Consider the following 12,742-nt stretch of genomic DNA (forward strand, 5'->3'; position numbering starts at 1 on the left):
GTGAGGAGGGGGTGGCGCCGGGCCGCCGCCTCTCCCCACACGGGAGCCATGCCGCCTGCCTGGAAGGCGCCCTAGGGCACACCTGTCCCTCGCCGCCGCCGCCTCCGGCTCGCCTTTCCTCCCCTCGCACCGCTGCCGCCTCCCGCCGAGGACCGCAGCCCCGCACAGGCGGCCCGCGCCGCCCATGCCCGCGCCGGCGCCCCGCGCGTCCTGAGGCCGCCGCCGCGCCCGCCCCGTCCCGTCCCGTCCCGTCGCCTGCCACCGCCCACGGGCGCCGCCTGCGCCGCGGCGGGGCAGGGCAGCAGCCGGTGAGAAGCATGGCCAAGGGACCCGAGAGAGAGGACGGCTTCCTGCACCTCCCGGCCGCGCAGGGAGTCTCCCCCGGCGCCCAGGAGGACTGCTACGTGGAGCTGCTAGGGAGAGGCTTGCTGCCCTACGCCGAGGAGGGGCTGTGCGCCGCGGCGGGCGCCGAGAGGGGGCTCCCGGAGCCTGCGCTGCCCGCCAGCATCAAGTCAGGTAAGGGGCCCGGCGGCGCCCCCTTGTCCCCCTCCAGCCAGGACGGGGCGGGCGGCGGGGACGGACGGCGCCGGGAGCCCCGGCGGCCGCTGCTGCCTCGGGAGCGGGCGGGGAGGCCACGCCCTGCGGCAGCGGCGCGCAGGGCGCCGGTTCAACGGGCACCCGGGGGCCGCGAGGGCGCCGGGACGAGCCGCTGTGCCGCCGTGCCCTGCTGACGCGCTTGGGTTTCTCTTCTTTTCCCTCCCTCACGCCCAGAAATACATTTTAACAGCGAAGTCCTCTCCTCCTCGGAGGAGGAGGAGGATGCAGACACTCCCGACGGCAAACTAAAAGCCGCGGACACGAGCCTGTCTCCGAAGAAGAGCATCACGCAGATCATGAAGGACAAGAAGAAGCAGACGCAGCTCACCCTGCAATGGTAGGGCTCCCGCCGCCGCCGCCGCGGAGCGGGGGGCGCTCCCCGCTGCCTGCCTGTTGCCGGCCCGGTAACCCAGCGGCGCCAGCAGTCCGCGCGCCAGAGCCCTCTTCATGCCGAAAGGGATGTCTGCTTAAAAACTGAGAAGACAGAAAAATCACATCTCGTAGTTCTTCTAGAAATGTTTGACGTCTGTTTTCTTTTTTTTTTCTGATAAGTCTCACCTACAAATAAGGGTCCTCAAATTTCTGTGGGTTTTTTTAAGCTTTATTAACAGAGGTTTGTCAGTTAATACAGATCTGTCAGGAAGTGATAGTTCTCACAACACGTGGCCGTCGATGAAAGCTCAAACTGATTCAAGCATAAAGTCCCTAAGTATCAGTTCAGTTCCTGAACGTATAATACACCTATCTACTATAGAATTAAAATCAACTTAATATGTCTTCGTGATTGTGCAGGAATACAATAGTAATGGATGTATATTATCGATTCACTGAAAATCTTGCAAAATGTAGAAACGAAGGATTACTTAAGAATTAAATTTGTAAATGGATGTTTTTAATTATCCTTTAAGGCTGCAACTGCTAATATTTCATGGTCTTATGAATGTATTTTTTACATTATGTTCTGCAATCAGTAGAAGTCCTAACCTTTACTTCATTTTATCTGGGCAAAATTTAACCAAGTATGAGGTCAAATTCTGCAGACATTAATTGGTAAAGGTTCCTATTAAAGCACTCTTGAAATTAGGGACCGGTACTGTTGAATTAAATGGAAACTTCATTACAAAATGCAGGCTGTAAATCTAGATCTTTCCTTATAACTGAAAATCAAGAGTAGTCCAGATTTCCCATTTTCCTAGCCTAGTTTACGTATGTCTTCTTAGAGCAGTGAGTAAATACTAAGGAGTTGAGTCTAAGAAGTCAGTGCAAAATTATTCCATATGCAGTGTTTACTACCCAGTGTTCTCTTAAATGTTTATGTATTCTGAAAAATACATTTATTACACATCATTCCAGCAGTAAGGAATAATGGAAACTGATAAAGAAAAGAAACAGGGCAAGAATGAAATACCCAGCCATTACCAGGAGTTCAGTTCAAGTGAGGATAACTAATTTTACTTCAACTTTTAAAACATCATTTTGATGACCATCAATGGGCACTCATAATTTGTAAACTGTTTAGGAAGCTGTATACAAAATGCACCCCCTTCGAAAAATGCCATTTCTTTGATTTTCAAAATGGTTTGGTCAAGAAACAGCTTCAGGTCTAGTGTGAAAATTAAAAAGCAAAAGTAGGAAGAAAAGAGACATTAGCCCACGTGTTAAAGATACAGTGGCACAGAAGATGTAAGTTCAAGCCTCGGCTCTATTCAAGCAAAGACTTAAACCCAAGTCTTTCACAGTCTAGTTAATGTTCTTATTTTCAGTGCCAGGCTAGCTCTTAGACAGTGATCATTTAGTTATTTACAGAAAACAAAAACATCCAGAAATCTTAAAAGACTGATTAAGAAGAGGTGCCTGGCCCCAGTTTTTTCCATATTTTGTAACTACCCTAACCACCAAGTGTAGAGTCAGTATCTCTCTAGTGACTGTCTTGTTTGGTAGGAACTCATCTGTGTGCTGTCATGGAAATCTTCAGTAAAATGAATAGAGAGAGGGCAGTTCCAAACAGCAGAAGGAAATGGGCAGACATACCATGTTGCTTCTTACTCTGGCAGACTCTTTTTCTATACAGGCTGGAAGAAAACTACATTGTATGCGAAGGAGTTTGTTTACCAAGATGCATCCTTTATGCGCATTATTTAGACTTCTGCAGAAAAGAGAAGCTGGAACCTGCTTGTGCTGCAACTTTTGGGAAGGTAAAGAGTAAATGTCTTCATCATTTGTTACGCTAATTCTTTGATAATATCACATTCTAGTATACCTGTGCTATAATGGCTCTCAAAATCACATTTTCTGTTGCCAATGTACATGGAACCAAACCAAACTACGCTTTTACATATCAAGGGATTTCATGATGACAGCTTTAGGAGAATGAAACTGAAATTTCCTTTGATTTTCAATGTGAAATAACAAAAGGAATTCTCTCCCATGGTTTTTATTTTACAGTGACATTGGTAGGGTTCTTTCCACAAAAACAGATCTGACATGGAGGACACTTAATTAAACTAAAGGCTGTGTGTAAAGTGAGAAGTGACACAATGAGCAATACAAGAAGGGGAATAAAAATTAATACCACAAAGAGCTCCTGAATGAAAAAATGTTGATTCATCCTCTTTTCTAACCTCCTCGACAATTAATCCTGAAATCATTTAATAAAAGTGAGATGTGAACTCTCCAAATTAAATCCTGAGTAGTTAGTGAAACAGGAAACCAAAAATGCTTCAAGGATCATCTTTTCTTAAACACTGCTGATCTCTTCATTGTTCATAGATAGCAGAATGCATTAATTTAATTAAATAATAATAATGGAATTAAAATCCAGTTCATGAAATGTTCACTTACTGATTTTTTCATCCTGAACTGGATATACTGGAAAAGTGTGTGTCTAATTTTCATTATACAGTTGAAGTATAAATGAGGAAGAAAACAGTTTTCCATTTAAAGAGTGCTTTGATTGTGGTTTATCTATTAGATGTGTCTATTAGATCTGCCTCTGTTATTGAATCAATTTTTTACTTCATACGCTTTTTGCCTTAAGCAGCATTCTTTACAGGAAGGCTAGGATGATTTTAGGGCACTAGCTTCTACCTCAGTGACAGACTGTTCTGCTTGACTTGGACTAAATCACGTAACATTAATTCTTAAAATCTAAAATGGAGTTAACAGAAACTTTTGTAGGGTTTCTGCATGCATAAATACCTTAAAGACTGTACAGCGCTTTGATTGTGGAGGACACAGAAATACTCATGAGGTGCATATTTGCTTGCCTTAACCTTCAGATAACACTTTTCAAATAAAAAATCAATTTGTTTTTAGTTGATTGACCTTGAAAATGAAAGAGCTAGAGGCGAAGTCTTCTCTTGGTTCTCTTCAGATCTCTCAAGCAAAAGATAGAGTTGTACTTTGGGGGCCTGAATGGGGCAACATCCTGCTGAAGACATGTAGAATTTGTGTTGTAGAAGTGAAAATGGAAAGGGAGCGTAAGCTCTATTTTAAAGGTGGGAAGGCTGGAGGTACACAATAAGATCAGCCAGGATAGAAGTACCCAATTATTTATATTGTCACCTATATGTCAAAAATATTTATTCATGGATTACATTAGGCCATACATTTATATATTTATATATTTACAATATTTTCCACGAAGAGATGCCTAAGGAAACATACCATTGTTAGAAATTAATACGGTTATTTTCTCTTCAGACCATTCGTCAGAAATTCCCCCTCCTTACCACAAGGCGGCTTGGAACAAGAGGTCATTCAAAGTAAGGCACAATTATCTATACATCCATTTACAGAAAATGTTCTAAAAATCACATGTGTTTCAATGTCTGTATAAAATACACGAATTGACAGGAGGATTTATTCAGGCAGCAAGATATTTGTGGTATCTTTCATGTACATGATTAAACTGATTAAACTTCTAATCTTTATAGAGTCGTGAACTTGCTGGAATATATATACACACACATATATAACATATAGTCATTTATTTGTTGCAATTGTTAATCTTTCTATACACAACGTACAGTTTAGCTATGATTTTATATGCCTTTTTGCAAATCTGTCAACTTTCATTCTGTTCTCTCCATAATAATATATATTTCTTTTTTTTTTTAACCTTAGAAATATCAGAACTAGCTAGTTGAGGCCACCCTAGTTTTGCTGAAGAGTGCATTGGAGATGTTATTCACAAATTTTAGCTTTTGTTAGGGTTTAAATGAAGTCGGGGAAAATTTTCAATTCAGTTTTTACACAGACATTCTGTTTCTTGACTATGGTTCAAGAATTTGTTTTAGTAATTATTAATAAAAATCCAAAGGAAACAAAGCCTACAGAGAATAATTTCCTTTTTTAATCAAATGACTTTTTTCATCGTTTCTGACACAATCTTACAAATTCATAATTCACAGAGTTTTTCAGGAGAAACAGAATAAACATAACCTATATTATATAGAAGAAAACTGGAACTGAAACTCATTTTTCCTTTTGAAGATGACCCGTAGATACTGAAAAGAAGGTTTTGGAGCATACTGTTAGAAAGGAGTTTTGAGTAATTAACCATCTTTTTTGGAGGAAAAGAGGGATTTCATGGGTTGCTGCTGTGGTGAAAATAAGCTGATGTAGTCTTAGCCAGCTTTGTAGCTGGATGTTTTCTGCTGGTGTTGTGCTTAGGTTTTGAGGAGATCTGGCATTTACAGTATGTGCAGGAATAAGTGATAACTTAGTAGTTCACTAGTGTCTCAGTTAAATCTTATTCAGGTTCATAACTGAACATGTTTGGAGAACTACTCTCAAGTTACAATGAATGAGGGAATATAAGAAGAGAAGTCCTCTGAATGTTCCTTATACTTTTAATCTGATTTGTCTAATAAATTGATAAGCAAGACCCAAACAGGATCCAAACTTCCAAGATGGATCATGTATGTGAAGAATTTAAAGCACAGTAAATCAGTGTATGTTTAAGGGGTATGTTTCAAATCTAATAAACATGGGAATGTAACCACAAAATTAATCAGGTCAGGACCTGCATAACTATATGCCCCTTTTCTCTAAGACATTTAACAGTATTAGCACAGAAATACTTCATGTACAGCCTTTCCTCAGCAGATCCCACAGCCCTACTGACCTTGGTGGTATTAATGTGTCATATTTTCATATGGATTAGCTGTTCTTGAACAATTTCTTCAAAGAGATGAGGCGTCTGCAGGTTTTCTTTGAACATCTGGCATTTGTTTCTCTTTTTTTCACGAGACTTTTCCACAGAGACTTTTCTTCTCTGACTCACATTTCCACTAAGGTACATTTACATTGTTCTGGCTGTGCAAAAAACGGGCCTCACAAGAGACATAAGTGACAATAACTGCAGTTCAGAGACTGTATACAGCAGCAAATAGACATAGAGAAGTGGCAGTATAGACAGTAATCAGGATCTCCAATGTTTTGTGGACCATATTCCCTTCAGAACCGTATACTCACTCAGGACCACACTGAGTTATGTCTTCACCAGGTAGCAGTTAATCACACAAATATCATTTACAGAAGTATTTCCATTAAATGAATGAGCAAATTGATGGAGTGTTCACCAGTTTCAGTAAATGACTAGTTACACTCTGCCCTTGAGTCAGCATGGACTCTGAATTTAAAATGATTCTGTGTTGAGCAAAGCTGTGTTACTGTGTCACTAACATTTAAATTCTATTTTTTAAGCAAGGTAGTGCACTGACATTGTTTTATTTCTGTTATTGCTGTCCTTAATTGGATATAATATTAGTAGGAGCGGTAACAATCCTAACAACTATTACCAACAGTGATGCTTTGTATCATGGTATTGCTTAGGAGCTTTCATCATTGTCCAGGGCTTTACTAAGTTATATGCTGCAAAAGCATGAAACAAAAAGAGAATTCCTCTCCAAAGGAATGATCATTCTTACATTAAAAAAAAAAAAAGGCTAACTCCTCCTTGGAGAAAATAAAGTAAGTTGTTGCCTACTACATATCTTCTACACAACAATGCATTGACAGAGCATGGGCATGGTCAGAAGGCAAATAAAGTCAGTTCCCTTTTCTGTCAACCTCAAAGTAGCAGAAATTATTCTTCAACACTGAAACTATCTTGAAAGTTTCAACTAGAACTAGCTGAAACACTGAACCAGGTCCTTTCCAGCATTCTCACAAGCATGGATTGGTTTTGAGAGAGAATAATTAGGGTGTGGGTCTAAGCTGTGAGATGCACAAATTTTAGTTCCTCCTCTTCTGAGCAGTGTTTGTCATCTCAGGTTCTGGGCAAAGGAGGGACTTAAAAATGTGTCTGATAAATCCTAGAACTTTGATCCTCAGAGTCAGAGTCTCTGTATGCTTACATCCTAAAGTTTTTGTCAATACTAAAACATTTCTTTAAAACACTCCTCCTCCTTAGAGAAGAAGGTACAACACGCTGGACACAATTGCATTAAATAAACAATATTCACTCATCTCTGATGCCCATGCTAATCACTCCAGATTACTGAATGCTAGGGGAGGTTTTCTGTATCCCTGGTAAGCGGGAGAAGGCCCAGCACAATAAATACTGCAAACCCCTCTCTTAGATTAATATTTCATAGGCACCAGCTGTCTTTGGAACAGGTTCTGGATCTGCCTTTTTGCATAGGTAATGTGGTACACACTGCGGCAACTACTAGAATTCAGTTATAATCTTCATGGTCCATGAATTACCTGAAACAACTATTCGGGAAAGTGTACTTACTGCTCAGACCATACACAAAGACGGCTGTTTGAGCTCAAGTTACAATTTAATTTCTTTGTAGACTTTGATCAATGCTGAATCTTAGCTTTTATCCATCATGTCTGAAAACTATTATCTTATTTATTAGGAGTGATTTAGTGGGTTAATAAAACTGATATGGCAGCTGGCCCTGTGATAACAAGTTATTGCAAGTCCCTGAACAGCTTAAGCCAATCATTTCCTTATCAGCTATCATTTGTGTCAGTGTATGCTAAAATCAGGACTACTAGTTGCATAGGCACATATGTTACAACAAACCACTGAAATTTAAAGAGGAAAGCAGTTCAGTTTGTTTCTTTTAACGGTTTGTTAAGAAAATTGAGAATAAGTTCCTTTTCATGACTGATTTCATTTTATGAATTATGTGATAGAAATACAACTTAATACAATACATATACACTGTACATGCACATACATGTATGCATACAAAGAGACAGAAAGAGGATACTTGAAGTTGTGGGTTAAAGATGTTATCAGTGTGTCTGGGATGGGTATATTACTCACAACAGGGAATCCAAAACAAGCCGTTCAGATAATTACTTCAGGTTATAATAGAATAAAAATCCTTATACCTTATTACTCTATAAAAGTATGCCAGATGGAACTTGAAAAGTATAGATTATGATTTTTTTATTGGTTCTGTGTCATGACTGGAAAGCTGGATTTTTTGTTACTATGAGTTCAACTACACAAATCACTAAATGAAATTAGAAAGATAGTTACCACACCTTTACGACGAACTCAGAAGGTACTGAAAATATCTCCTCTCTACATAACAAAATGTAACAGTGTTAAAATCTGATAGCTTGGGACATTCCAGAGCAGGAACAAGTATTTTTCCTGCCACTGGAAACCTGAGAATCCAAATCATACAACAGTTCCTGTTTCTAGCTCAAATATGGTGATATTGAATATCACCTCAGATACTGAATAACTCAGATATTGAATCCTAATGTTGTGAAGAAGTGCTCCTTTTCCCTGGCCTCTGCCACACTCCAACTTTAGCAGTAAGGAGTTTCAAATTTGTGGTAAAAATGGGAAATTTTACTTTTAAAAATTTAAAAAATGGCATGTGATTGAAACAGAGATGTGGGAGGTTGGAATGAGACATAGGCAACTGTTTGCTTGCATGGGCAATGAGAAAAATAGCACTGTGCGTATAACATTTTAAAGAAGGGATCATAGCTCTACCTAGTGTTTCACCCAGTTCAATGCACAGTAAATCCATGCATGTGTATTTCCAATACCACTTATGTCACATCTAAAATAATTTAATTTTGATGAAAGAAAAAAAAATGTTCATGCCCTTAGCATTTATGTCAGAAGTCTGTCTAATATTAGGAATTTTCAGACCCAGGTGTTTGGCCCAAGCCCATCTGCTTAATGTCCCTAAGCCAAAAGTAATGGGTGAAAACCATCATGACTTTAATCCATAACACAGGTGACATACTGCTGTATATGAAATGGAGAACTGCCTAGCACTAGGACATTTAATGAAGGGTCACATTTGCATCCTAAGCTACCTTGAAGTATAACTTTGATTTGATCAATCAGCTCTAACTTTATTGGATAAAAAGGGAGCTGTCTTGAGCAGATGGTCCTATTTCTGAGTTTTAACAGATATTTAAAACTGGCCTACTCAGGTATACCTCACCACATCAAAATCCCTCAAAAAAATGTACTTATGAGAAAGAACCGACATTAAAGAAATAGGTGAGAAACTTTTGGCCTTCCTAAGGGTCACCAGATACTACTCTAGACTCACAAATTTCAGATAAGCAATAAAAGCAGCAATATGTTTAATAGTGGCCACTTTCTGGTACGTTTTCTTAGCTGTAAAATCCTGAATGCGCACAACAAGCTGCCCAGAAGTAGAAGGACTACTTCCGCTGAAATTTGCAAAGCTACCAGGGCAAAGTAAACACATCACCCTAATAAAAATTTTCTTAAATATCGTTAGTATCTAATGCCTTTAACCAGTTTTGGAAGCATAAAGCATTTGAGTTTTTTGTTCTTATCTGTGTCTCTCCCATACAAGAGCAAGCAGTAAACTTGTTATTTTTTTTTTGTTAAAATGAGCATCACCGGAAACAATAGAGATGAAGTGAGAAAGTCTCTTCGTGTGTTCTATGAACTGTTTGCTGGAGGCTTGGTATCTTAAGCATGCACATTTCTTTAGGCTTTTGAGTAGTTTCAATGAAGTCAGTGCAATGACTCAGCTTTTCAGCATGTGCTTAATTGTGTTGCTGGATTAAGGCCCATATTGTGTGTCTGTCCACTATATGTTAAGCACATCTGAAGGCCCAAGTGTTTCATTTTTACCCATGTCTATTTTAGTTCATTGATGGTTCTCTTGGTGACAACTGATTCAACAGCGAACTTCATTACATTGTCAATGTCTAGGGCTTTTAATGCACTGTCATTGCCTAGGTCTGTTGTGCTGAAGAAAAGAGTTAATTTCTTTCTCAAAAGTAATTGTTTGTAGCATTTCTATGAGCCAATAAAATAAGAATCTGTTATGCTAGTCACAATTTTGATTAGTTTCAAAGCACATGGTTCTCTTCCTGTTCTTTCTTAGGTTGATTTTTAAGCTTTCCATAAAAGTGATTTTAGCATGGTAAAAAGCATAAAAACCTATTAACCAATGTGGGGAACACGGAGCAGTACAGATCAGGAAATACACCTTAGTTTGATCACTTAATTTTGTTAGGTACCTGACCCATGTGAAATCAGTGCCTACAAGAGCCAATGCGGTCTCAAACTGGGTTAAGCCTCAGAGCGACACCGCAGAAGGGAGAGGAAAATGTCCAGGGGTGTGCAGTGTAAGCCTTTTTTGGGACAGGCTCTAGGCCTTTTTAGCACTTTTTGCATTGACACTGCAAACTGCATACAGGTGTTCAATGCTGGTAGCCCAACAGGGGCTTCAGGCCTGTTCCTAGCTCCCCCACCTGCACAGGCAGAGAGCATGACTAAGGTTTCTAATTCAGGGTCAGGCCTATCAAAAAGACACATTAGATCATTCAGCCTCCCTGCCAGTGTGCAGTTGTTCTCTCTTGTACTGTTAATCATTTTGGCAGCTCTGCTTTCAAGTGTGCCCAAAGGTGAGAATTTTCACACTTAGATGGTTATTAACCATGTGCTCTGGGACACTTCTGTTCTTCAGAGATTTTGTAATTAGACAACTAGTTTGGACATTTCTTCATCAAAATACCCCTCTTGAAAAATAGTTTTCTTTACTTGATATGTCACCCAAAAATATAAATAATCCTCTTCTTTTTCACAGGTATCACTATTATGGAATTGGGATTAAAGAAAGTAGTGCATACTACCACTCTGTGTATTCTGGAAAAGGCTTAACCAGGTACAGTAACATAACTTCTGAGACTTAGCCTCTGTCAATGCTTTAGAAAGATGGTCAGTGACTGTCTAACCTTAACCTTCCCTGAGGAAGGTATCCTTAGGACACCAATTGTTTTTATACCAGAACTAGTCTTGCTGCATATCTCAGCATATGTTATTCCCAGATTTAGGCAACAGTTTTCTCCATAAGGATCCGTAATTTGCTTCAACATGTGATCTAACTGTTTGGCTGATATCTTCCAGTATAGCCCCACTGCAATCAGCACAGAGCTTTATCAGTTTACACCAGCTGAGGATTTGTTCAAGTGTATGGCAGCAAAACTCAGTTTTCAGAACACTTGTCTCATTTTGTTTGCATGTGTGTCACCTTCTGAGTGCTTTCCCCAGAACAGCTTCCCATTATGAAACATCTGGAGAATGGTGTGAAGCTGGCACCTGTGGGCAGGAGGGAGGGGTTAATGTAGATTAATATTTACTGGTCCTTTGACTGGGTAATATCTGTTTAAACCTAACCCAGGAAGCTCTAATTATATTTATTTAAGGGACAGCTAGCAGGATCAATATGTTACGATAGCTGCCTGTTGGTTTACCAAAGATTAATAGTTCGTAAAACAAATGTCTCTGTTCACATATGGCTTGAATGATGGCTTTCATTGTCTACAGCAGTATACTTATATAAGTGGGAACTCTGAGAAAGGAAAGGAATAAATGAGTTAATGATCACACACACAAAATTCAACCACTGGCAGGTTCAGGTTATGTCCAAACAATAGGGCAAGTGTAAAAATTGAGTGTAATGTTGGCAATGATGCTGGAAAAGAGGGATCTTTCCACTGCAAGACTTAAGGTTTAATAGACCTGAATATGCCAGTTCCTTATCCAATATTTATCCAGAGCTATGGAGGTGTTGGTGGTACACAGCTAGATGAGGTTCTTTCATAATACAGAATTATCTTGAACAAATTGCTCATTTAATTGACTAAAAGACGGTTAGCTTCACAAAAGGGATATAATCTTAGTCCTCAGCTTTATCTCAACCAGTACCATTTCATTCAGAACTCTGTCCTTGTACGCTCTATCAATGATGAGTGCAAATATACTAGAGGGTCTGCAAAATTCCTCAGGGCTGGATTTCCAAAGGTATATGGTCACATGAAGACGCATGTAGATACCCTCTAAGATTTTCAGGAATAGTCCTGTTGCTCACAATCATTACTTCATGGCAATGAGATAATTGGGCACCTTTGAAAATCCCACATGATATATATACATGTCTTTAGGCAACTGCTGCCAAATCCACCAGGGGACTCCAATCTGGCAGTACCTACCTGTTAGGTAGTTTGTTTCTGAGAGAAATTTATAGCTTAGTATTAGGTATCACTACAATGAATGAGAAGTAAGTGCTTTAAAATGAGATCCAGACAGATCAGAAAATCAAGCAGCTGAAGGACCATCTCAGGTGCACCAGTAGCAGTCTGACGATTTACAATGGCAATCTGATGCTCAGGCACCTTGGCCAATTTAGGCCATCCCAGACATGACAACACAGCTTGGTATGAGCTATAGGACCCATATGGGAAGCCTGCTCTGAGTTTTGGGCTGCCATAGTTTCTACTGCTGGTTTCTGATGTAGCTTTTATAAGGTAACTCTCTGTTGCACTGCTATCATTTCTGTGACCCTAACCAAACCTAAAAAGAAATATGAGAAGAGGGACTAGATTGTCAGCTTATGAATTGTTTAAGTTTCATTAATTATGAAGCCTTGCTTGGTGTTAGACTTCATGCTCTCATGTAGGAGTTGTTGAATTTTCAGGGTCCAGTGTTCAAATTGCCTCCCTGTCTGATTTAGGGCAGAAACTCCGTTGCTGACTTCACATAGTCTGGTCCCTCACTGTGCTCGGATATGGCTATGCAAAGAGAATGACTCAGTAACATGGGGTTAAGATCCAGCTCCTGGGGAAAAAAAGAGTCTAGCAGCATAGGAATTCAAACTTGAGACTT

At 39.9% G+C, this 12,742-nt stretch overlaps 1 protein-coding gene across 1 annotated transcript in view; it reads left to right on the forward strand.

The window, feature by feature from the left end:
* Positions 1-317: 317 nt before the first annotated feature.
* RFX6 (regulatory factor X6) overlaps positions 318-12,742 on the forward strand; it is a 37,957-nt gene continuing 25,532 nt past the window's right edge. Inside the window, exons 1-5 of the mRNA XM_064510199.1 lie at positions 318-516; positions 772-934; positions 2,669-2,792; positions 4,300-4,361; positions 10,665-10,742. Coding sequence (XP_064366269.1) covers positions 318-516; positions 772-934; positions 2,669-2,792; positions 4,300-4,361; positions 10,665-10,742 — 626 coding nt within the window. The remainder of the gene's footprint in view (positions 517-771; positions 935-2,668; positions 2,793-4,299; positions 4,362-10,664; positions 10,743-12,742) is intronic.

The sequence above is a fragment of the Dromaius novaehollandiae genome, chromosome 3, assembly GCF_036370855.1.
Source record: "Dromaius novaehollandiae isolate bDroNov1 chromosome 3, bDroNov1.hap1, whole genome shotgun sequence".
Lineage (NCBI taxonomy): Eukaryota > Metazoa > Chordata > Aves > Casuariiformes > Dromaiidae > Dromaius > Dromaius novaehollandiae.